Source organism: Carcharodon carcharias, chromosome 10 (assembly GCF_017639515.1).
Source record: "Carcharodon carcharias isolate sCarCar2 chromosome 10, sCarCar2.pri, whole genome shotgun sequence".
Taxonomy (NCBI): Eukaryota; Metazoa; Chordata; class Chondrichthyes; order Lamniformes; family Lamnidae; genus Carcharodon; species Carcharodon carcharias.
The window spans coordinates 110,264,381-110,287,441 of record NC_054476.1 but is presented as its reverse complement, the minus strand read 5'-3'; the positions used below and the strand labels follow the sequence as shown (position 1 = coordinate 110,287,441).

The 23,061-nt window shown below is 42.2% G+C and overlaps 1 protein-coding gene across 1 annotated transcript in view; it reads right to left on the bottom strand.

Moving 5' to 3' along the window:
• Positions 1-23,061, bottom strand: part of LOC121283620 (protein phosphatase PTC7 homolog) — a 263,565-nt gene that overhangs the window by 16,752 nt on the left and 223,752 nt on the right. The window contains exon 3 of the mRNA XM_041198395.1: positions 16,478-16,676. Within this exon, the coding sequence (XP_041054329.1) occupies positions 16,478-16,676 (199 nt within the window). The remainder of the gene's footprint in view (positions 1-16,477; positions 16,677-23,061) is intronic.

Genomic DNA, 23,061 nt, shown 5'->3' with positions numbered 1-23,061 from the left:
TCTTTTTATCCATGAATAAATTTAAAAAAATCACAGATCTTTTCTATGCCCAATGTGCGATATCCATCCGTACACTCCGGTCTAACCCTCTTCTCAAAGAGCAACCTTGTCCCTGTCAATGGCCTAGAGGCCAACTGTCTAAAGAACTTCAAAATACAATGGGGTGTGATATAAATTATGGAGCTCTGCAAAGTGACTTAAAAATATAACAAATGGAGCTAGCTAAAATTTGCTTTCATATAGTAGCTCTCAATACAGCGAGGACACCAAGGGAACAGGAATCTTTTCATTTCTACTGTTTAGTTCCCCATTTTGTTGGAGTTGGTTTCAAAAATTAGGTTCCAATCCAATCTGGATTGAGATTGTCTCGTTTTGGCCTCTTGAAGTATACTTTCCAGGTATTGTGTAAATCTGAAAGATTAAGCATCAGTAGCATCCCTGTAGTATTGTACAAAATATTCAATTAAATTACCATTTTTATATCAAAATAACCTTAAACAATTGTTCAAGGCTTTGTCAACCTGCATTTGTTTTCCATCAGGAGCACGTTGTCTAAATTAAAAATCTTGTCCCTGCATGCACTTCCCGTCTACAAAACCTATCAACTTACCTGGTTAGATGTACCTATGAACAAGGAGAAGGCCATTCAGCTCCTTGAGCCCGCTCCACCATTTAATAAGATTATGGCTGATCTGATAGTAACCTGAAACCTGCATCCCACTACCCCTGATAACCTATCATCCCCTTTCTTACCAAGAATCTATCCACCTCTGCCTTAAAAATATTCAAAGACTCTGCTTCCACTGCCTTTTCAGGAAAAGAGTTCCAGAGTCACGACCCTCAGTGAAAAAATTTTGCTTCATCTCTGTTTTAAATGGGTGACCCCCCCCACCCCCGCTTATCTTAAACAGTGACCCCTAGTTCTTGATTCTCCCACAAGAGGAAATCCACTCCACATCCAACCTGTCAAGTCCCCTAAGTCCCCTTAGGATCTTACATGTTTCAATCAAGTCGCCTCTTGCTTGTCTAAACTCCAGCAGATACAAGCCTAGTCTGTCCAACCTTTCCTCATAAGACAACCCACCCAACGCAGGTATTGGTCTGATAATCCTTCTCTGCTTCCAACACATTTGCATCCTTCCTTAAAGAAGGTAATCAATACTGTACACTTTATTTTTACTTTGTTTCAAATGCTATGCATTCAGATACAGAGCTTTTACTTTTATCCTTGTATTCTTTTTATAACCTACTTTCATCTGTTGATTTACTGCTAGATTTGTGTTCTCTATCCCTTCCTGTCATGGTCTGTTTTCCATTTCCCGTAATAATACCGTTTTCTTTTGCCTTGTCTTTAAGTTCTTCGATTTACCACATCTTCCCAAATTTGATCCCTTTTCCCTGCTATTTAGTTTAAAACCCTCACCACTTCCCTAATCTTGCAGCTCACAAGAACACCGGTCCCAGCACGGTTCAGGTATAGATCGCCCCAATGGTACAGATCCCACTTTCCCCAGTAGTCATGCCAGTACCCCACAAACCGGGACTCAATTCTCCCACACCAGTCTTTTAGCCACACATTCATCTCCCTAATCTGATTTATCCTATGCCAATTTGCACGTGGATCAGGTAATAATCCAGAGATTATGGCTTTTGCGGTTCTGCTTCTTAGTTTGGTGCCTAGATTCTCATACTGACTATGCAGAACCTCCTCCTTTGTTCTGCCTATGTCGTTAGTACCTATATGGACCACGACAGCCGGGTCCTCCCCCTCCCACTGCAAGTTCCTCTCCAGCCCCGAGCAGATGTCCAAAACCCTGGCACCAGACAGGCAACACAGCCATCTGGACTCATGCTCTTATACTATCTCCTATTACCACTACATTCATTTTTGCTCCCTGCACTTGAATGGCTTCCTGTACCACGGTGCCATGGCCAGTTAGCTCACCCACCTTGCAGCACCCATTCTCAATCAAACAAGCTGAAAAATCCTCAAACCTGTTGGACAATTGCAAAGGCCTAGGCTCCTGCACTCCTGCCCTCTGAGTCCCTTTACCTGCCTCACTTGCAGTCACACTCTCCTGTATCTGACCACTGACCAAATCAGAAGATCCTGTCCTAAGTGATATGACTGCCTCCTGGTACAAAGAGTCCAGATAACTTTCCCCCACCCTGATACATCACAGTGTTTGTAGTTCAGCCTCCAGCTCATAAACTCTGAGCAAAGCTGCTCAAACTTCAAACATAAGAAATAGGAGCAGAAGACCATTCAGCCCCTCAGCCTGCTCGGCCATTCACAGAATCATACAGTGCAGAAGAAGCCCTTCGGCCCATTGAGTCTGCACCGACACGTGAGAAACACCTGACCTACCTAACTAATCCCATTTACCAGCACTTGGCCCATAGCCTTTAATGCTATGACATCCCAAGTGCCTATCCAGGTACTTTTCAAAGGATGGGAGGCAACCCGCCTCCACCACACACCCAGGCAGCGCATTCCAGACCATCACCACCCTCTGGGTAAAAACGTTTTTCCTCACATCCCCCCTAAACCTCCCGCACCTCACCTTGTACTTATATCCCCTCATGACTGACCCTTCAACTAAGGGGAACAGCTGTTCCCTATCCACCCTGTCCATGCCACCTCTTAATCTTGTACACCTTGATCAGGTCGCCCCTCAGTCTTCTCTGCTCCAACGAAAACAACCCAAGTCTATCCAACCTCTCTTCATAACTTAAATGTTTCATCCCAGGCAACATCCTGGTAAATCTCCTCTGCACACCCTCCAGTGCAATTGCATCCTTCCCATAATGTGGCGACCAGAGCTGCACACAGTACCCCAGCTGTGGCCTCACCAAGGTTCTATACAACTCCAACATGACCTCCTTACTTTTGTAATCTATGCCTCGATTGATAAAGGCAAGAGCCCCATATGCCTTTTTCACCACCACACTAACATGCCCCTCTGCCTTCAGAGATCTATGGACACACACGCTTTGTTTCTCAGAACTTCCTAGTGTCATGCCATTCATTGAATACTTCCTTGTTACATTACTCCTTCTAAAGTGTATCACCTCACATTTTTCAGGGTTAAATTCCATCTGCCACTTATTTACCCATTTGACCATCCCGTCTACATCTTCCTGTAGCCCAAGACACTCAACCTCACTATTAGTCACCTGACCAATCTTTGTGTCATCCGCAAACTTACTAATCCTACCCCCCACATAGTCACCTATGTCGTTTATATAAATGACAAACAATAGGGGACCTGGCAGAGATCCCTGTGGTACACCACTGGACACTGGCATCCAGTCACTAAAGCATCCTTTTCTCATCACCCTCTGCCTCCTACAACTAAGCCAATTTTGAATCCACCTTATCAAATTACCCTGCATCCCATGTGCATTTTCTTTCTTTAAAAGTCTCCCATGTGGGCTTTGCTGAAATCCATATAGACTACATCAACTGCACTACCCTCATCTACACAGCCGGTCACCTCCTCAAAAAATTCAATCAAATTTGTTAGATATGACCACCCTCTGACAAAGCTATACTGACTATCTCTGATCAAACCTTGCCTCTCCAAGTGGAGATAGATACTCTCCTTCAGAATTTTCTCCAATAGTTTCCCTGCCACTGACATGAGACTCACTGGCCTGTAATTCCCTGGCTTATTTCTACAACCCTTCTTAAGAGCAGAACCACATTAGCTGTTCTCCAGTCTTCCGGCACCTCCCCCTTGGCCAGAGAGGAATTAAAAATTTGAGTCAGAGCACCTGCGATCTTCTCCCTTGCCTCCCTCAGCAGTCTGGGACACTAATCATCCGGCCCTGGAGATTTGTCCACTTTTAAACCTCCCAACACCTTGTCATTACCTACATCAATTTACTAAAGAACCTCGCAACCTCTCTCCCCGAGTTCGATACCTTCATCCTCATTCTCTTGGGTGAAGACGGATGTGAGGTATTCATTCAACACTCTAGTGATGTCATCTGGCTCTGCCCATAGATTGCCCCCTTGGTCCCTTATGGGCCCTACTCTTTCCCTGGTTATCCTCTTCCCATTGATATACTTACAGAATATCTTGGGATTTTCCCTACTTTTACCAGCCAGAGCTATCTCATATCCCCTCTTTGCTCTCTTAATTGCTTTCTTAAGCTCCACCCGGCACTTTCTGTTCTCCACTAATGCCTCCGCTGATTTGCTTCCCTTGTACCTGCTAAAAGCCTCTCTTTTCCTTCTTATCGTATCCTGAATATCTCTGGTCATCTGTGGTTCTCTGGGCTTGTTACTCCTTCCTATCACCTTAGAGGGAACATGCTGACCCTCCCCATTTCCTTTTTGAACACCCCCCATTGATCCTCTGTAGATTTCCCCACAAGTAGCTGTTCCCAGTCTACTATGGCAGATTCTGCCTTATTTTACTAAAATCTACTCTCCCCCAATCCAAAACATTTTTTTGCAACTTGTCTATTTCTTTGTCCATAACAAACTTAAATTGTACCAAGTTGTGGTTGCTATCACTAAAATGCTTGCCCACCACCATCTCAGCCACCTGTCCGGCTTCATTCCCCAGAATTAGGTCCAGCACTGCGCCGTCCCTTGTTGGACTCTCTACATATTGACCTAAAAAGTTCTCCTGTACACATTTCAAGAAATCCACTCCATCCAAGCCCTTATCTAATTACCCTATTATTGTTTTTACACACCTCTGCAAATTGTGCACATATTTGCTCCTCAATTTTCCGCTGACTATCTGGGGGTCTATAATAAAGACCTAACAATGTGGCTGCCTCTCTTTTATTCCTAAGCTCTAGCCACAAAGCTTCATTTGATGCCCCCTCCAAGATATCATCTCTCTTTACTGCAGCAAATACCTCCTTAAACTAATAATGCAATGCCTTCTCCTCTTTTATCCCCTCCCGTCTTGCCTGAAGATTCTATATCCCAGAATGATAAGCTGCCAATCCTGCCCCTCCCTCAACCACGTCTCAGTGATGGCTACTATGTCACAATTCTACATGTCAATCCTCACCCTTAACTCATTCGTTTTACCTGTAATACTCCTGGCATTAAAGTAGAGGCCATCCAACCTTGCCTTACTCCATTGAAACTTAATGCAGCTGTACTCTCTCTGACTTGATTGTTTTACTGTATTATGATGTGTCCCTATTCTGCTAACATTATGTCCCCTCCCCCTGCCGAATTAGTTTAAACTCCTCCCAACAGTAATAGCAAACCCGCCCGCAAGGATGTTAGTCCTGTTCTGGTTCAGATGTAGACCGTTCCGCTTGTACAGGTCCCACCTTCCCCAGAAACAGTTCCAGTGATCCAGGAATTTATAACCCTCCCTCCTGCACCAACTCTTAAGTCACATACTCATCTGCACTATTCTCCTATTTCTGAGCTTGCTAGCACGTGGTACTGGGAGTAATCCAGAGATTACAACCCAAGAGGTCTTGCTTTTTAGTCTACTGCCTAACTCCCTGAATTCTTGATGCAAGACCTCATCCCTCTTTCTACCTTTGTCATTGGTACTAACTTGTACCATGACCTCTGCCTTATCACCTTCCCCCTTCAGGATGCCCTGCAGTGACATCCCGGCCCCTGGCACAAGAAGGCAACACCATCCTGGAGTCATGTTGATGGCCACAGTCACGCCTATCTGTTCCCCTGACTATAGAATCCCCTGTTACTATTGCTCTTCCTCTCCTCCTGTACAGACAGGCTGCTTGTGGTGCCAGAAGCTTGGCTCTGTCTGCACTCCCTGGAGGAACCAGGGCCCTCAACAGCCTCCAAAATGGAATACAATTTGCGAGCAGGATCCCAGGTGACTCCTGAACTGCCTGCCTGTTTCTCTTGGACTGCCTGGTGGTCACCCATTCCCTTCCTTCCTCAAGTCCCTTCATCTGCGGTGTGACCACCTCTCTAAACGTGCCATCCACGAGGCTCTCAGACTCGCAGATGCTCCACAGTGTCCCCAGCTGTTGTTCCAGCTCTGAAACCCAAGCTTCCAGGAGCTGCAGCTGGACACACATCCTGCGCATGTGCTGGTCCCGGGCACTGTAAATGTTCCTGGCTTTCCACATGGAGCACGAGCAGCACACCACGGCTGTGTCTCACTCAGGATGAGCTCTCTCCCATGCTCGTGTGCAAGCATTCAATACAATTATGGCTGATCTTTCACCTCAACTCCAGTTTCCTGCCTACTCCCCATATCCCTCGATTCAGAGTGACCAAGAATTACTTTTCCCAACTTTACATGTGTTCCATGATGGAGCATCCACAACTCTGAGGTAAAGAACTCCAAAGACTCGCAATCCTTTGAGTGAAGAAATTTCTCTTCATTGCAGTCCTAAATGATTGGCACCGTATGCTGAGATTGTGTCCCCTTGTTCTAGGTTCCCCAAGAAAATAACCTCTGTGTCTACCCTGTCAGGCCCCTTCAGAACCTTGTATGCTTCAATGCTTCACCTCTCAGACTTCTAAATGCCAGAGAATACAGATCCAATTTACTCAGCCTATCATAGGACAACCTTCTCACCTCAGGGACCAATCTAGTGAACATTCTCTGTACTGCTTCTAAGGCAAGTAAATATAGAGAACAAAATTGAGTACAGTATTCCAGGTGTGGTCTCACCAAAGCCCAGTACACTTATAGCAAGATTCCCTTATTCTTGCACTCTAATCCCCTTGCAATAAAGGCCAACATGCCATTCAATTTCACAATTGCTTGTTTATCTGCATGCTCACTTTCAGCTTCCCTCGTACTGGTCTCTCTCCCTGGGGAGGTGGCCGGGGTGGAAAGCGGGGTGGGGGGCAGGCTGCAGGAATGGTTGCAGGGGGAAGAAAGAGAAGGCAAAATGGGGAGAACACAGTTTCAAACCTGCCAAAAAACTTGTCAGCTAACTGGGAGCTTGTAAAACTTGAAGTCATTGAAGTAATTAATTCCTTACAAATGTATGTGGACTTTAGCTGAAAACTGCATAAGTTCAGGAGCTGTACACTACGGGGGAAAATGTTGTGAATGCTTTATAATGAACACTGTTAATTGGATAATTTAATACTGAACAGTTTTATTTCATACAAGAGATTTGCATTTATGTGTTATCACATCTCAAAGCGTTTCACATACTGTGAATTACTTAAAGTGTAGTGTCTGCATTAGGGACAAACAGCCATTTTGAATATTCTAAGATCCCAAATAGTAATGAACAACTTGCACTTTTAAATTACTTTTTTATGATCTTAGGGCATCCCAAAGTGCTTTACAGTCAATGAAATACATTGGCAGTGTAGGCATTATTGTAATGAAGGAAATTTAATGAGGTAAATCATCAATTAATTTAGGGGAGTCACGGACTAGGCAGCCTGAAAACCAAAAAGTAGCCCTCAAGAAAATCTCAAAAAAGGCCCTCAAAAACAAAATGATTTTGACCTCCTGCTTTATTCCCCACTCATTTATCCTGTCTGAATCTCTTTACAGCCTGTCGAGCCTGGTCCACCATTCAACATGATCACTGGCTGATCTTTGACTTCAACTCCACTTTCCCACCCACACCCCATATTCCATGATTCTGAGAGACCACAAATGTGTCATTTCCAAAAATCTCTAGATTCTAGAAGGCTTCCAGCAGATTTGAAATGAGCAAATATAACACCACCATTCAAGAAAGGGCAGAGAGAAAAAATGAAACTGTTCTGTGACAAGGAAAGTAGGAAATGCTCTTATTTCTTTATGTTCTTATGTTGTATTAGCAGAAAGCAGCTACTCCGATGGTGTGCACTACCTCTGGCAACAGAAGGGAAGCCTCATTTACACTGCAGTATTACAGTGATTCTATACCCATTCAGAACTCTACATACACAGATTAAACAGAGAGACACAATTCTGCTCATTGGCCTCTGACTTTGATTCTCCTTCACCAACTCCTCCAGCCCCTTGCTAGTTTTTTTGTTCTTGATAACTTTGTCCTCTTGATGCTGCTCATTCTTTGCTGTGGTACATCTCTACAGATGCTGACAGTAATAAAAGGGAACATTGCTTATTTTATACGTATTATTTTTAAAATGGCAAAGGTCAAAATGGGGGCAGTAAATAGCTTGTTTAAAAATAAAGGATAAGAGACAAGAACCAGGTAATGATGGTAGATTTGACAGCTAGGGATTTTGTTTTAGTAGCAAATTGGATTGACATAGTCAAAGCAATAGTAGGTACTCTGAATCCAGATAATACGATTAACTGCTCATCACTGCAGTCAGCGGCTCCTACTTACTTGATCACAGGACACTGACCTCAAAGGCTGCTAGACTATCAAGGTGCAATGTTGTATACAGATTACTGCCCAACTTGTTGAACTCTAAAAGAATCCCAGAGTCTTGTGCAGCTCAGGCTACAAAATAGACTTATAAAGGGCACATTACCCACCCCCATCTTGTGGGCTGTTTAATACCTTTGCCTGTGTGTGCTATTTCCACTTGTAAATAAATCTAAACATTTAGCCAGTACACAAACTGCCAACATTTTCTGCCTTCAGAGGTGATGGGAGAGGGTGGCAGATTTCAGTGATTTAAAGATGAAGCAGTTTAAAGCAGTTTCAGAGCAGGAAGCTGTAGGTTCAAACACCATTCTGATTTGAACACAACCTAGATTGACACTTCAGTGCTACACCGATCGAGATGCTCCCTTTTGGACAACAGTTGAAACCAAAGCCCAATTTGCCTGAGTTGGGAATAAAGAATTCCACGGTGCTATTTGTAGAAGAATAAGAGCATTTTCCCACAGTCCTGGGCCAAAATGTAATCCTCAACCAACATCACTGAATGTCTATTCTGTTAGCTCATTGCTCTGCATATTGTCACGTACATGTTGACGAACGTTTGCCTAAAACAGTGATTTCAAAAGTGCTTTCCTGGTTGTACAGCACCTTGGGACATGCTTAGGACATAGAAAAAATGCTATATAAATACAAGTTCCACCCTCCAAATGTGACTGAAGGTTCACTGTTAAACATGGCAGTATAAAAATCTGGAAGTTCCTGTTCCTAAAGGAACTCTTCTTCTAATGGAAACGGCCATCCAGCCATGCATTAAATAAAGCTTCGAGCCATTGACATTTCCAAGTAGTCCCATCAATTAGAAGCAGGTAGCCTGGCCAATTCTTTTTGTTAACCCACAGCGCCAAGGCTAGTTATACCTTCTACCAGCAATGTAGTGATGATCAACCAAACTCCTATTGCTTGTGGGTTGAACCTGATCCTTTCCTTGTGTGTATGGGACACGGTTACTAACCAAATAAAGTGACTAAACCAAGTGGAGAGACAGGAAACATGAGAAAGGGGAAAAGGAAGCCTTATTAAGAATATTTTATTAAAAGTTGTAAGAACAGCCAATCAATGGTAGATGGCAGTTCAATGTCAGGGAGGGTAAGGCCATATATTTTGGATCCTAGGAAGAAAAATCAGTTCTGCTGAAAGGTCATCGACCCGAAACATTAACTTGGTTTCTCTCTCTCCACAGATGCTGCCCGGCCTGCTAAGTATTTCCAAAAAAAATCAAATCAGATTATTATTTTTCAATGCTGAGAAACTTTGAGCTTTGTTTCAGCAAAGAAATTGGGTATCTATATGCATAAATCATTAAAAGCTAGTACACAGGCCAAAAATGTAATCTCAGTGGCTAAAATAATGTTGGCCTTCATCTCAAGGGGGCTGAAAAACAAAAGTGAGAAAATAGTGCTTCAGTTGTACAGAGCCTTAGTCAGATCCCAACAGTTTTGAGCACTGGACCTCAGGAAGGATGTATTAGCTTTGGAGGGAGTGCAGCACAGATTCAGAATCGTATCAAGGGTTAAATTATGAGGACGGGTTGCACTAACAACTTGTATTCACTTGAGCTTAGAAGTTGAAGGCTGACCAAAATAGAGGAATTAAAATTTTGAGAAGAAGTCAGTGGGGTTGATATATACACAGAAACAATTTCCTCTGATGGGGAAATTCAGAGCATAAAATTAGAGCGGGCCATTTAGGAGAGAAACCAGGGAAGACTCTCTGACACAATGTGGCAGTGAAAACCTAGAACTCTCCCTTTAAAGGTTGTGGATGCTGGGTCAATTAAAATGTTCAAGACTGAAATCATTTTTATGAGACAAGAGTATCAAAGGATATGCAGCTGAGGCAGGTAAAGTACAGTTAAGGTACCGATCAATCATGATCTGATTCATGGAACAGGCTCATCTACCCAATTGCAGAGTTAAAAACTGAACTGATGCAAACTTCGCATGGTCAGATTGCAGTGTATATTATACCTGCTTAGTAGCAGTGGAATCATAAAATGATTTTTGATAAGTGGGACCAATACTCCAAGGATTTTTAAAAAAATGTTAGCAGCTGGCACTCATTACTGAAGTCAGAAAACATTTAGCAATGTAGTGATGAGAGTTTGTCAAGAGACAGCACTGCACGCTGAGCTGTCCATTTAATTAATGATTAGTGGGATGCAGACTGAAATCCATTTGTTGTTGGATAGAGTCCCCATCATGTTTACAGTACAAAAATAAAACTGCTGACTGGAAAGACAATCCATGTGTGCATGGTATAATCTACAAGATACTCGGAAAGCAGTAAACTACTCTGATGTTAAAGGAGGAAGCACTGGCAGCCAGCCAGGTAGGGAGGAGGTTAGGCATTGACTATGCCAGGGCTCTGTCAGTCACAGATTTATAATTAAAGCATGGTACAGGCCATGGGCATCTCTCCAGAGCAGTAATTATGTTACACTGCAGCAGCCAGGGCTTAGCACATTTAAACTGAGCTCAACACAAAGGCTGACTCAATTGTAAGAGTATATATAACAAAATGTGCCAGACAAAACCATCTCACGGCCATTTCTACTCTGGTAGTTGAAAGAAAAACACCTGAAAATTATTCCAATTTCATCCCTTTCTTGGCAAGGTGTGAGCATACCAGTTAGCATGTCAACTCATTCAAGAAACTCATTTAGCTCGGTATAACTTCATTAGTTCCAAAGTTCACCTGAACTTAACTAAGCATTAGATTGATAGATCATTCTTGGTACTATGCCACCTTTCTAATACAAGCCATGAGGAATTACATACTCATGATTCAAGGTACCTTGCCTGGGTCAGAATCTAGGTCCTTTCTCTTGTCATGCTAGATAACAAATCTGCTCCTCCTCCTTTGCACAATCACTTTCATTTTATAAACCTTCAGCCAACTGTGTCAAACAGACTTTGTTTCACAAAGGGCAGAAACATAGCTACTGCAAAAGCCTCTGTTTATCTGAACTTCCTCAAGCTTTCCAGTATTTTCTACTACTCCTCTGCTTTCTTAACCTTTTCAGTCCGCTCTGGCTGCTTTGCTCCAAAATACATTTTCACCTTCTAGTTGGTTTTGTGTCAGCTAAAGTCTGTAACACCAAGTGATTAGCTGCATGACTCAAGCTAACTTCACTTATCCATGATCCTTATGTTAACCATTGTCACTGTTAATGTTAAATCCTTTACAGGTACTCATTGACCTTCCAATTTTCCCCACTCTGTAACCCTGGAACACCTGTGAAATGGGTTTTTACTCATTTTGATTTCAGCTGAGTTATCCTGGAGTATTTCTTACTTGGAGATAATGAACTTGTCCCTTTAGTTATCTGAGTTTCCTAGTCATACAAAAGGAAATAATAAGAGCAATTAAAACCACAATTTGGGCAAGAATCAAAAACATGGATGTGGATTTCATTTGTGCATTCTAAACGTCCTCCCACTGAGAATAGATATTTCCTTTCCTATTCCAGCATTCTGTTCATGCATTGGACCATGTGACTGAGGTGCATTGGACCTTCCCAAAAATAGATTATGAATTTCAAAGCAGCAAAAGGATTGGATGCCCACATCTTACCACTGACTAATCATTCTGTTTGAAATATTCACCTGATTTTCAGTGACATTGTGCACTCAAACAGTTAAAAACTTGCCTCCAAACTGTGTTCTCTCTGGGTTATGCACACTATAAAGTCAGGAAGAAGGCAAATGGCAACCATGGAAGTCACACAGCTACTTGTGCTAGGTATCCAGATTCATTCTTGCTTCAGGGTGAAACAACACTTCACAGTGGCATAAAGCCTGGTCCCACCCTTCCTGGGAAAATTAGTTATCTGGGCTTTCCAGAATGCTTCTTTGCCTCTCACTCAAGTTTAGATAATTCACATATGGAATGTTCACATTTTGAAGGCTCCCCATTACTTCTGCCTTGAAAGCAGCGAGGGGAGAGTTTAGAAGATAAAGCTTCCACTTTTTGTTCTTCCTTTTTGCAGCTCTCCTTGTGCCACACATTCCCAACTGGGCAGATGGGAGAACAAGCTTCTTTTCCACTTCCTGATCAATTATAATTGAATTTTGGCAATTACTCATTTAACAAATCATGACCCCATCACAGCTGAAACACCATCAAGTTGGAAGCTGAAATCATAGAATCATTGCAGTATAGGAGGCAGCCATTAGGCCCATCTGTGCCACTCCTTTGATAGAGTTATACAATTAGTCCCATTCCTCTGCTCTATCCCCATAGCACAGCACAATTTTTATTTTCAAGTATTTATCCAATTCCCTTGGAAAGTTACTATTGTATCTGCTTCCTCCACCCTTTCAGTTTGTAAAAATATTTCTCCTCACCTCCTCTCTGGTTCCTTTACCATGTACTTTACACCTGTGTTCATTGGTTACCAGCCCTCCTACCAGCGGAAACAATTTCTCTTTATTTACTTATAATATTTACACATTAGAACCATAGCACAGAAAACAGGCCATTCGGCCCTTCTAGTCTGTGCCGAAATATTATTCCGCTAGTCCCATTGACCTGCACCTAGTCCGTAACCCTCCAGACCTCTCCCATCCATGTATCTATCTAATTTATTCTTAAAACTTATGAGTGAGCCCGCATTTACCACGTCAGATGGTAGCTCGTTCCACACTCTCACCACTGAGTGAAGAAGTTCCCCCTAAACCTTTCCCCTTTCACCCTAAAGCCATGTCCTCTCGTGTTTATTTCTCCTAATCTAAGTGGAAAGAGCCTACTCACATTTACTCTGTCTATACCCCTCATAATTTTGTAAACTTCTATTATATCTCCCCTCATTCTTCTACGCTCCAAGGAATAAAGTCCTAACCTGTTTAATCTTTCCCTGTAACTCAACTCCTTAAGACCCAGCAACATCCTAGTAAATCTTCTCTGCACTCTCTCAATCTTACTGATATCCTTCCTGTAGTTAGGCGACCAGAACTGCACACAATACTCCAAAGTTGGCCTCACCAATGTCTTATACAACCTCACCATAACATCCCAATTCCTATACTCAATACTTTGATTTATGAGGGCCAGTATGCCAAAAGCTTTCTTTACAACCTTGTCTACCTGTGACACCACTTTCAGGGAACTATATATCTGAACTCCCAGATCCCTTTGTTCCTTCGCACTCCTCAGTGCCCTACCATTTACTGTGTATGTCCTACCTTGGTTTGACCTTCCAAAATGTAATACCTCACACTTTTCCGCATTAAATTCCATCTGCCGTTTTCTGGCCCATTTTTCCAGTTGGTCCAGATCCCTCTGCAAGCTTTGAAAGCCTTCCTCGCTGTCCACAACGCCTCCTAATCTTAGTATCATCAGCAAACTTGCTCATCCAATTCACCACTATCATCCAAATCATTAATTTAGACAACAAACAACAATGGAAAAAGTACTGAGCAAACTATTGGGATTAAAGGGTGACAAATCCCCAGGACCTGATGGCCTACATCCCAGGGTCTTAAAGAAAGTGGCAGCGGAGATAGTGGCTGCATTGCCTATAATATTCCAAAATTCCCTGGTTTCTGGAAAGGTTCCAGTGGATTGGAAAAATGCTAATATAACACCCATATTCAAAAAGGCAGGGAGGCAGAAAGTAGGCAATTATAGACCAGTTAGTTTAACATCTGTCGTTGGGAAATTGTTGGAATCCATTATTAAGGAAGTAGTAATGGGGCATTTGGAAAGTCAAAATGCAATCCATCAGAGTCAGCATGGTTTTATGAAGAGTAAATCATGTTTGACTAATTTGCTAGAGTTCTTTGAAGATGTGACAAGCAAAGTGGATAATGGGGATCCTGTAGATGTAGTGTATCTAGACTTCCAGAAAGCCTTTGAAAGGGTGCTGCACAAAACATTAATACACAAGATAAGATCACACAGAGTTAGAAGTAATATATTAGCTTCGATAGAGGATTGACTAATCAACAGAAAGCAAAGTCGGGATAAATGGGTCTTTTTCTGGATGGCAAGCTGTAACTAGGGTTGCCACAGGGTTCGGTCCTTGGGCCCCAACTATTTACAATCTAAATTAATGACTTGGATTCAGGGATAGAAGGTACTATAGCTAAATTTGCAGGTGGGAAAGTAAGTTGCAATGAAGAAATAAGAAATTTACAAATGGATATGGACAAGTTAGGTGAATGGGTCTAAATTTGGCAGATGGAGTTTAACGTGGATAAGTGTGAGGTTATCCATTTTGGTCGGAAGAATAAAAAAGCGACTTATTATTTAAATGGAGAGAAACTTCAGAATGCTTCAGTGCAGAGGGATCGGGGTGTCCTCGTGCGTGAATTGCTGAAAGCTAGTATGTAGGTAATAAGGAAGGCAAATGGAATTTTGGCATTTATTGCTAAAGGAACAGAGTAAAAAAAAGGGAAGTGTTGTTGCAACTGTACAAGGCATTGGTGAGACTGCACCTGGAGTACTGTGCACAGTTTTGGTCCCCTTACTTGAGGGAGGATGTAGTTGCAATGGAGGTAGTTCAGAGGAGGTTCACTAGATTGATTCCACAGATGCGGGGCTTGTATTATGAGGAGAGATTGAGCAGTTTAGGCTTATACTCGTTAGAGTTTAGAAGGATAAGAGGAGATCTAATTGAGGTATATAAGATGCTAAAAGGGATATACAAAGTAGACTTGGAGCGGATGTTTCCCCTTGTAGGGCATTCTAGAATGAGAGGCCATAGTTTTAGGCTAAGGGGTGGTAGATTTAAATCAGAGATGAGGAAGAATTACTTTTCTCAAAGGGTCGTGAATCTGTGGAATTCACTACCTCAGAGGGCAGTGGATGCTGGGATGCTGAATAAATTTAAGGAAGAGATAGACAGATTTTTAATTAGTAATGGGTTGAAAGGTTATGGGGAGCGGGCGGGAAATTGGAGTTGAGGCCGAAATGAGATCAGCCATGATCGTAACGAATGGCAGGGCAGGCTTGAGGGCTGAATTGCCTACTTCTGCTCCTAGTCCTTATGTCCTCATGTTATGTTCTGGTTGGCGGCATGTGACGAGTGGTATGCCAAAGGGATCAGTGCTAGAGCCTCAACTTTTTACAATTATATATATGACTTGGATAAAGGCATGATTGCTAAATTTGCTGATGACACAAAGATAGGTAGGAAAGAAAGATGTGAAGAGGACAAAAGGAGGTTACAAAGAGATATAGATCGGTTAAGTGAGCGGGCAAAGATTTGGCAAATGGGATATAATACGGGAAAATGTGAAATGGTCCATTTTGACAGGAAGAATAAAAAAGCATATTATCTAAATGGAGAAAGATTGCAGAGCTCAAATACAGAGAGATCTGGGTGTCCGACTGCATGAATCACAAAAGGTTATTATGCAGGTACAGCAAGTAATTAGGAAAGCTAGTAGAATGTTAATCTTTATTGCGAGTGGAATTCAATACAAAAGCAGGGAGGTTATGCTTCAGTTGTACAGGGCACTGGTGAGACCACATCTGGAATACTGTGTACAGTATTGCTCTCCTTAATTAAGGAAAGATGTAAATACATTGGAAGCAGTTCACAGAAGATTTATTAGACTAATATCTGGAATGGGTGGGTTTGTCTTATGAGGAAAGGTTGTACAGACTAGGTTTGTGTCCACTGGAGTTTAGAAGAGTAAGAGAAATTGAAACGTGATTGAAATATATAAGATCCTGAGGGGTCTTGACAGGGTGGATGTGGAGAGAATGTTTCCTCATGTGAGAGAATCTAGAACTAGGGGTCACTGTTTAAAAATAAGTGATCGCTCATTTAAGACAGCGATAAGGAGAAATTCTTTTTCCCAGGCTCAAGAGTCTTTGGAATTCTATTCCTCAACATGCGGTGAAGCAGAGTCTTTGATATTTTTAAGGCAGAGTTAGATCGATTCTTGATAAGCAAGAGGGAGAAACATTATCAGGGATAGGTGGGAATGTGGAGTTACAATCAGATCAGCCATGATTTTATTGAATAACAGAGCAGGCTCGAGGGGCCAAGTGGCTTACTTCTGCTTCTAATTCGTATGCTCATATCAGACTTGAGCAGACTTGATCACACAGTGACATATTCCGTTTCCTCACTCACTCATTCTTCACCATGCTATCACATGAATACCATGCACATAGCTCCTCTTACCTATCATTGAGTATTGAATCTTGGGCCTCAGGGGGTGCGATTGCCAGTTGAAAGGGAGTGTTGAAGTAATGCTGTTGCTCATCTGACCTGTGTATAATCCTCCCATCACGCACTATGAGAAAGCCTGAGTCTCCCAGGTTAGCCGTGTACAAACAGCGTTTCTGCCTGTCCAGGATTACAAGACAAGCAGTACTGCTACCTGTGGACAAATTAACAGGGACATCATGAGTTTTGACAAAAACAGCACAATACAATTTCAGCTCCATGGTGTTTCATATTTAATCCAACTATTATAGGATAAGAGAACCTTCAATTTTGAGTAGACTGCAGCGGTTCAAGGCGGCAGTTCTCGAGGGCACTCAGGGATGGGCAATAAATGCTGGCTGAACTAGCAATGCCCACATCCCGTGAAAGAATTAAAAAAATTCATTAAAAAGAGATTGCGCTGCAATCAAATAAAAATAGAAAACATTTGCATTGATAAGATTCAGGCCATAAAATGCAGGCACAACTCCATGGACTGCTTTCGAAACTTGAACTGAACTTCTATAGAGTTGGAAGCTATTTAGTCCATCTTGTCCCTTGTTGATCAGAAACAACCCAAGTGAAAATTAAAGGCTTCAAGTACTTTAGTGCATTGATGACAGATGTGTTTATAAGTCATTAATCATTAAACTATACAGCCCAGTTCAATCATCAGTTTCTTAATTAGGCCACCTTATACCCAATCACAATAATAGAAGCTAGCGAGACACCTATAGCCTTACAGGTGGTGAGCTAGAGGTCACACTGTTTGACGACATGGTATTTCTCTAATGTTCTCCAGCTCCACAACCCTCCAAGATATCTGCACTCCTATAATTCTGGCCTCTTTTGCATGCCTAATTATAACTGCTCCACATCGACAGCCGTGCCTTCAGTGGTCAAGGCCCCAAACTCTGCAATACCCTCGCAACACCTCTCTATTTCACTTTCCTCCTTTAAGACACTCCTTAAAACCTACCTCTTTGACCAAGCTTTTAATCAATCTGACATAACATCTCATGTGGCTTGGTTCATTCTTTGTTTCAAAATGCTCCTGTTAACTTCAGCATAATGAAACATCCCAATGTGTTTAAGTTAACGTTGTTAGTTATACCCAGTGAGCAACACTGAAAGCAATACCAGAGAATAAAGATAAAGACGATTCCAAATGGATAACATTGGACAAAGATAATTATAAAAACAAGCTAGAAGAGAAGAAACTGGTCAAGGGAGCCAACACAGAAAATGTTAAAAATAGCTACTCGTCCCATTTTCTGAGAGGCATGGCAGGTAGAGAAAGGCTGACTTGTCTGCTGACAACATTGTTGAATTTCAAAAGTGATTGACCGAGTGTGAACCATTGAGGGTCATCGATGTCAACATATATATACACACACATCTAACCAATTTGATTGAATTTTTCAAAGAGGTGACCAGGTGTGTAGATGAGGGCAATGCATTTGACGTAGTCTACTTGGTCTTCAGCAAGGCTTTTGATAAAGTCCTGCAAAGGAGACTGATAACAAAGATAAGAGCCCATGGGATCCAAGGCAATTTGGCAAATTGGATCCAGAATTGGCAGAAAGCAGAGGGTGATGGTCAAGGGTTGTTTTTGTGACTGGATGCCTGTGTCCAGTGGGGTTCCACAGGGATCGGTGTTGGGTCCCTTGCTGTTTATGGTATATATAAACAATTTAGACTTAAATGTAGGAGGGTTGATCAGTAAGTTCACAGACGACACGAAAATTGGTGAGGTGATAAATAGTAAGGAGGATAGCCTTAGATTACAGGAGGATATAAATGGGCTGGTCAGATGGGCTGATCAGTGGCAAATGGAATTTAATCCGGATAAATTTGAGGTGATGCACTTGGGCAGGACAAACAAGGCGCAGGAATACACGATGAATGGTAGGACCTTGGGAAGTACTGAGAATCAGAAGAACCTTGGTGTACATGTCCACCAGTCCCTTAAGGTAGTGGGACAGGTAGAAAAGATAATTAAGAAGGCATATGGGATACTTGCCTTCATGAGCCGAGGCAAAGAATATAAGAGCAGGAAGGTTATGCTGGAACTGTATAAAATGCTGGTTAGGCCACAGCAAGAGTATTGCGTGCAGTTCTGGAATCTGCATTATAGGAAGGATATGATTGCACTAGAGATACTGCAGAGGAGATTCACCAGGGTGCTACCTGGGCTAGAGAGTTTTAGTTATGAGGAGAAATTGGATAGGCTGGGGTTATTTTTCCTGGAGCAGAGGAGATTGAGGGAGGGATATGATTGAGGTGTATAAAATTATGAGGGGCATAGATAGGGTAGACAGGAAAGAACTTTTCCCCTTGGTGGGGGGGATCAATAACCAGATTTAAGGTTAGGGGCAGGGGGTTTCGATGGGATGTGGGGAAGAATTTTTTCACCCAGAGGGTGGTGGGAATCTGGAACTCACTGCCTGAAAGGGTGGTAGAGGGAGAAACCCTCATAACATTTAGGGAGTATTTGGATGTGCAGTTGCGATGCCATGGCATACAAGGCTATGGGCCTAGTGTTGGAAAATGGGATTAGAATAGATACTTGTTTGATCGGCGCAGGCTCGATGGGCCAAAGGGCCTTTTTCTTTGCTGTGGACCTCTCTTACTCTATGACTTTTTAGTCATTTTATCAAATATTATCCATTTGCATCCAATTTTTTTAGATCTATGCCTCTGTGCCTTTCGTCTCCTTATATCACTTTGGCTTTCACATACATTCATTTACTGTCCTATAGCTGATCCATGTTACACAAAATGGACCCAAGGTGAGAAGAGCAATCAAACGGGTGCAGGAGTAGGTTCAAAGTACATGGGAGATAGAAACAGGGTCTGGGAGTTGACGCGATAGGTTAGACGGGATATCGAAAGAGACAGGAAGACTTCCAAAGGTAGCAGCGTATGTAGAGATAAACAACGCAGGGAGAAATTATGCAGATCTTAAAAATCACCTAATTTGTAGGTCAGCAAGTATCCTTGAAAACTCACAGAAACTTGACTAGTTGACTAAATTCCTTTTAGGGAACGGAAACTGTCATGCAACAAAGATATCAGATAAGCAAGGAACTAATGGGAGGAAAGATCTTGTAACAGTCTCTATCATAAGGGACAAAGTATTTGACCAACTAATAGGACTAAAGGCAGACAAGCTGCCAGGACCTAACGGCCTGCATCCAAGAATTTTAAAGGAAGTGGCTGCAGAATTAGTGGAGGCATTGGTCGAAATATTCCAGAACTCACTGGATTCCGGAAGGGTCCCAGCAGATTGGAAAACCGCTAATGTGACGCCCTTGTTCAAGAAAGGAGGGAGACAAAAAACAGGAAACTATAGGCTAGTCAGCCTAACGTCTGTCGTTGGGAAAATACTAGAGTCCATTATTAAGGAAGAAATAGGGCATTTAGAAAAGCTTAATGCAATCAAACAGAGTCAACATGGTTTTGTGAAAAGAAAATCATGTTTGACAAGTTTGCTAGAGTTCTTTGAGAATATAACAAGCAGAGCTGTCAAAGAGGAGCTGGCAGATGCAGTACATTTGGATTTCCAGAAATCATTCGAAAAGGTGCCACGTAAAAGATTATTGCACAAGATAGGAGCCCACGGTATTGGGAGTAATGTTTTATCATGGATTGAGGATTGGTTAACACACAGAAGACATGGAGTCGGGATTAATGGGTCTTTTTCAGGTTAGAAAGACGTAATTAGTGGAGCGCCACAAGGGTCAGTCCTAGGGCCTCAATTATTTACTATCTATATTAGTGACTAATAAAGGAGGTGGGGGCAGAGTGTAATGTATCCAAATTTGCTGACGATACAAAAATAGATGGGAGGGCATGTCATGATGAGGACATAAGAAATCTGCAAGGGGATATAAATAGGTTGAGTGAGTCGGCAAAAACTTGGCAGATGGAGTTTAATGTAAGAAAGTGTGAGGTCATGCACTTCCGTTGAAAGAATCAAAAGCCAGCCTATTATTTAAATTCAGAGAGACTCCAATAAAGTACAGCACAGAGGGATCTGGGTGTTCTTGTGCATCAAACAAAAAAGTTAGCATTACGTCACTGTGTGTCATTCTGATCTTCCGTTCGACGGGCACGCAGCGGAGTCAGTTGCGCGCCCAAACTGTCAAAGGCCTGTTAAGGCCATTATTAAGCCAATTAAATATATTGGCAGGGCTGCCCGCCCAACCTTAAGGTTGGTGGGCAGGCAATGAGCCCAAGCAGTCTTCACATTTTTCAAGAAACCTCACCCACAGGCGGGAAGAGGTTTCATGAAGGTTTAATTGAATAAATAAAAAAAATTTTCACACCTCATAAACATGTCGCAGCTCATGTGACACTGTCACACAAGGGGATATGTCTAAATAATTTTTTTCTGCCTTTAATGAAAACTTTCATTCCAAATTTAATCCGTGCCTCGGGGAGATTTCTGTGCTCTTTCGCACGCAGGCCCCAACTCTCCTTCCTCCTCCTGCGCACACAGGTAATACTGAGCGCTAATGGGCGTGCGTCATACTGGGCGGGCCTTAATTGGCTCACCCACTTAAAATGGCTGATTGTGGGCGGTAATTGGCTCTGTGCCCACTCCCGACCGGCCTGCGAGATGGCTTTCACAATTGCTAAGACTTGTCTGGGAGTAGAAGATATAGCTCTCAGTTGGGTTACAAAAAATAACTATGAGTAAGTTAACAGTGTTGGCAGATGAATTACAATTGGGGTTACCTGCGAGGTCTAGGAAAACAGATATAATTAAAGGTATAGCACAGCATCTATAGTCGGAAGTGCTATTTGACACCAGTGAGTCACAGCTGGAGGTAGTGAGGTTTCAGTTACAAATGAAGATGCTTGAACTTGAACAAGGGACTGAAAAAACGTGAATTTGAAGCAAAGGAAAGACAAAGGACATTTCAAAGGAGAAAGGCAGAAGAAAGAAAGGAAGCTGGAACTGGAATTTCAGACGAGAGAGAAGGATAAACAAAGAGAGACAAGGGAAAGAGAAAAAAAGAGAAAGGTAACACCTGCTTAAAAGGTTGGAAGCTAAAAAAGAGATCTCAGATTCTGAGAGTTCTGATGATGCAAAAACCTTTAACCTAAAACCCAGTGGGGAGATGCTTAAGTGTGTACAAGTTCTTCCCAAGTTTGATGAAAAAGATATTGAAGCATTCTTTATTTCATTTGAGAAGATAGCTAAACAGATGAAATGACCACAAAGGTACTGGACATTGTTGATGCAATCCAGGTTGGTGGGTAGAGCGCATGAGGTATATGTTTCACAGGCTGAAAAAGTTTCAGTGAATTATGATGTGGTGAAAAAGGCTATTTTGAGTGCATATGAGTTCCTGAAGCATACAGGCAGAAGTTTAGGGATATGAGAAAACAGCCTGGGCAAACTTATATTGAGTTTGAGTGTGTAAAACAAAGTAATTTTGACAGGTGGATACGGGTGTTAAAAACAGAGACAATATATGAAGCTCTTAGAGGGGTAAATCTTTCGGAGGAATTTAAAGATTCAATTCCTTTGGTAGTGAGAACTCATGTGGAGGAAGAGGGTCCAAATAGTAAGACAAGCAGCAGAGATAGCTGATGTTTATGAGTTAGTTCATAGAGCTAAACCTTTTCTTCATCACCCTTCCAAATCAGAAAAGGATAGAAGGTAGGAAGGTGAAAGGAAGGTACGTATTCAGGGAAGAGGAGTAGCTGGAAATTCCCAGTAGTTTTTTTATCTGATAAAAAGGAAGGTGCTGAGAGTAGGAGTGACATTCGAAAATTGAGGTGTTTTCATTGTAATAAAGTGGGGCACGTGAATAGGAAGTTGCAGGGAAAATCTGTTGGAATTAGGGCAGAAAAGTTCTGGAAGTAAAAGTACTGTGGGTTCTGAGGTTCAGGCACAGGAAAAACAAGTGGTTTGTGTACAAGTAAAAAAGGAAGAGTCAGTGATAGGTCAAGAAGTAGGAATGTGTTCACAATTTACACAAGAGAATTCTGAGAAGCAGGTTACAGAGATGTTTAAAGACTTTTTGTGTGAAGAGAAAGTCTTTTCATGTCTACAGGGTGAAGTAGGTAAAGATGTTAAAATTTTAAGAGACACAGGGGCCAGTCAATCCTTAATGTTGTGGGGTAGCAATATTTGTCATTCAGAGGGAGTATTGCAGGAACAGGGGTGATAATAAGTGAGGTTCATGGAGATGCTAAATCTCCATTGTGGAAGGTAAATTTAAAGAGCAAATGGAGGACAGGTGAAGTTATTGTTGAAGTGGCGCTTGCAGGGGTTCAATTTATTCTGGGTAATGATATAGCTGGGTCACAGATGTGGGTGATGCCTATGGTAGTTGAGCAGCCTGTAGAAGTGTTTTCAGCAGAGATGATACAGGTGTATTCTGGATTGTTTCCAGATTGTGTGATAACAAGATCACAGGCACACAGGTTGAAACAAGAAAAACAAGAAGGGCAGGCAGTTCAAAGGCAAAAAGGTGTTGAAATCCAATTAGCTGGCACTGTTTGATAACATTGTTCAGGAGGAAAGATTACAGGACAATCCA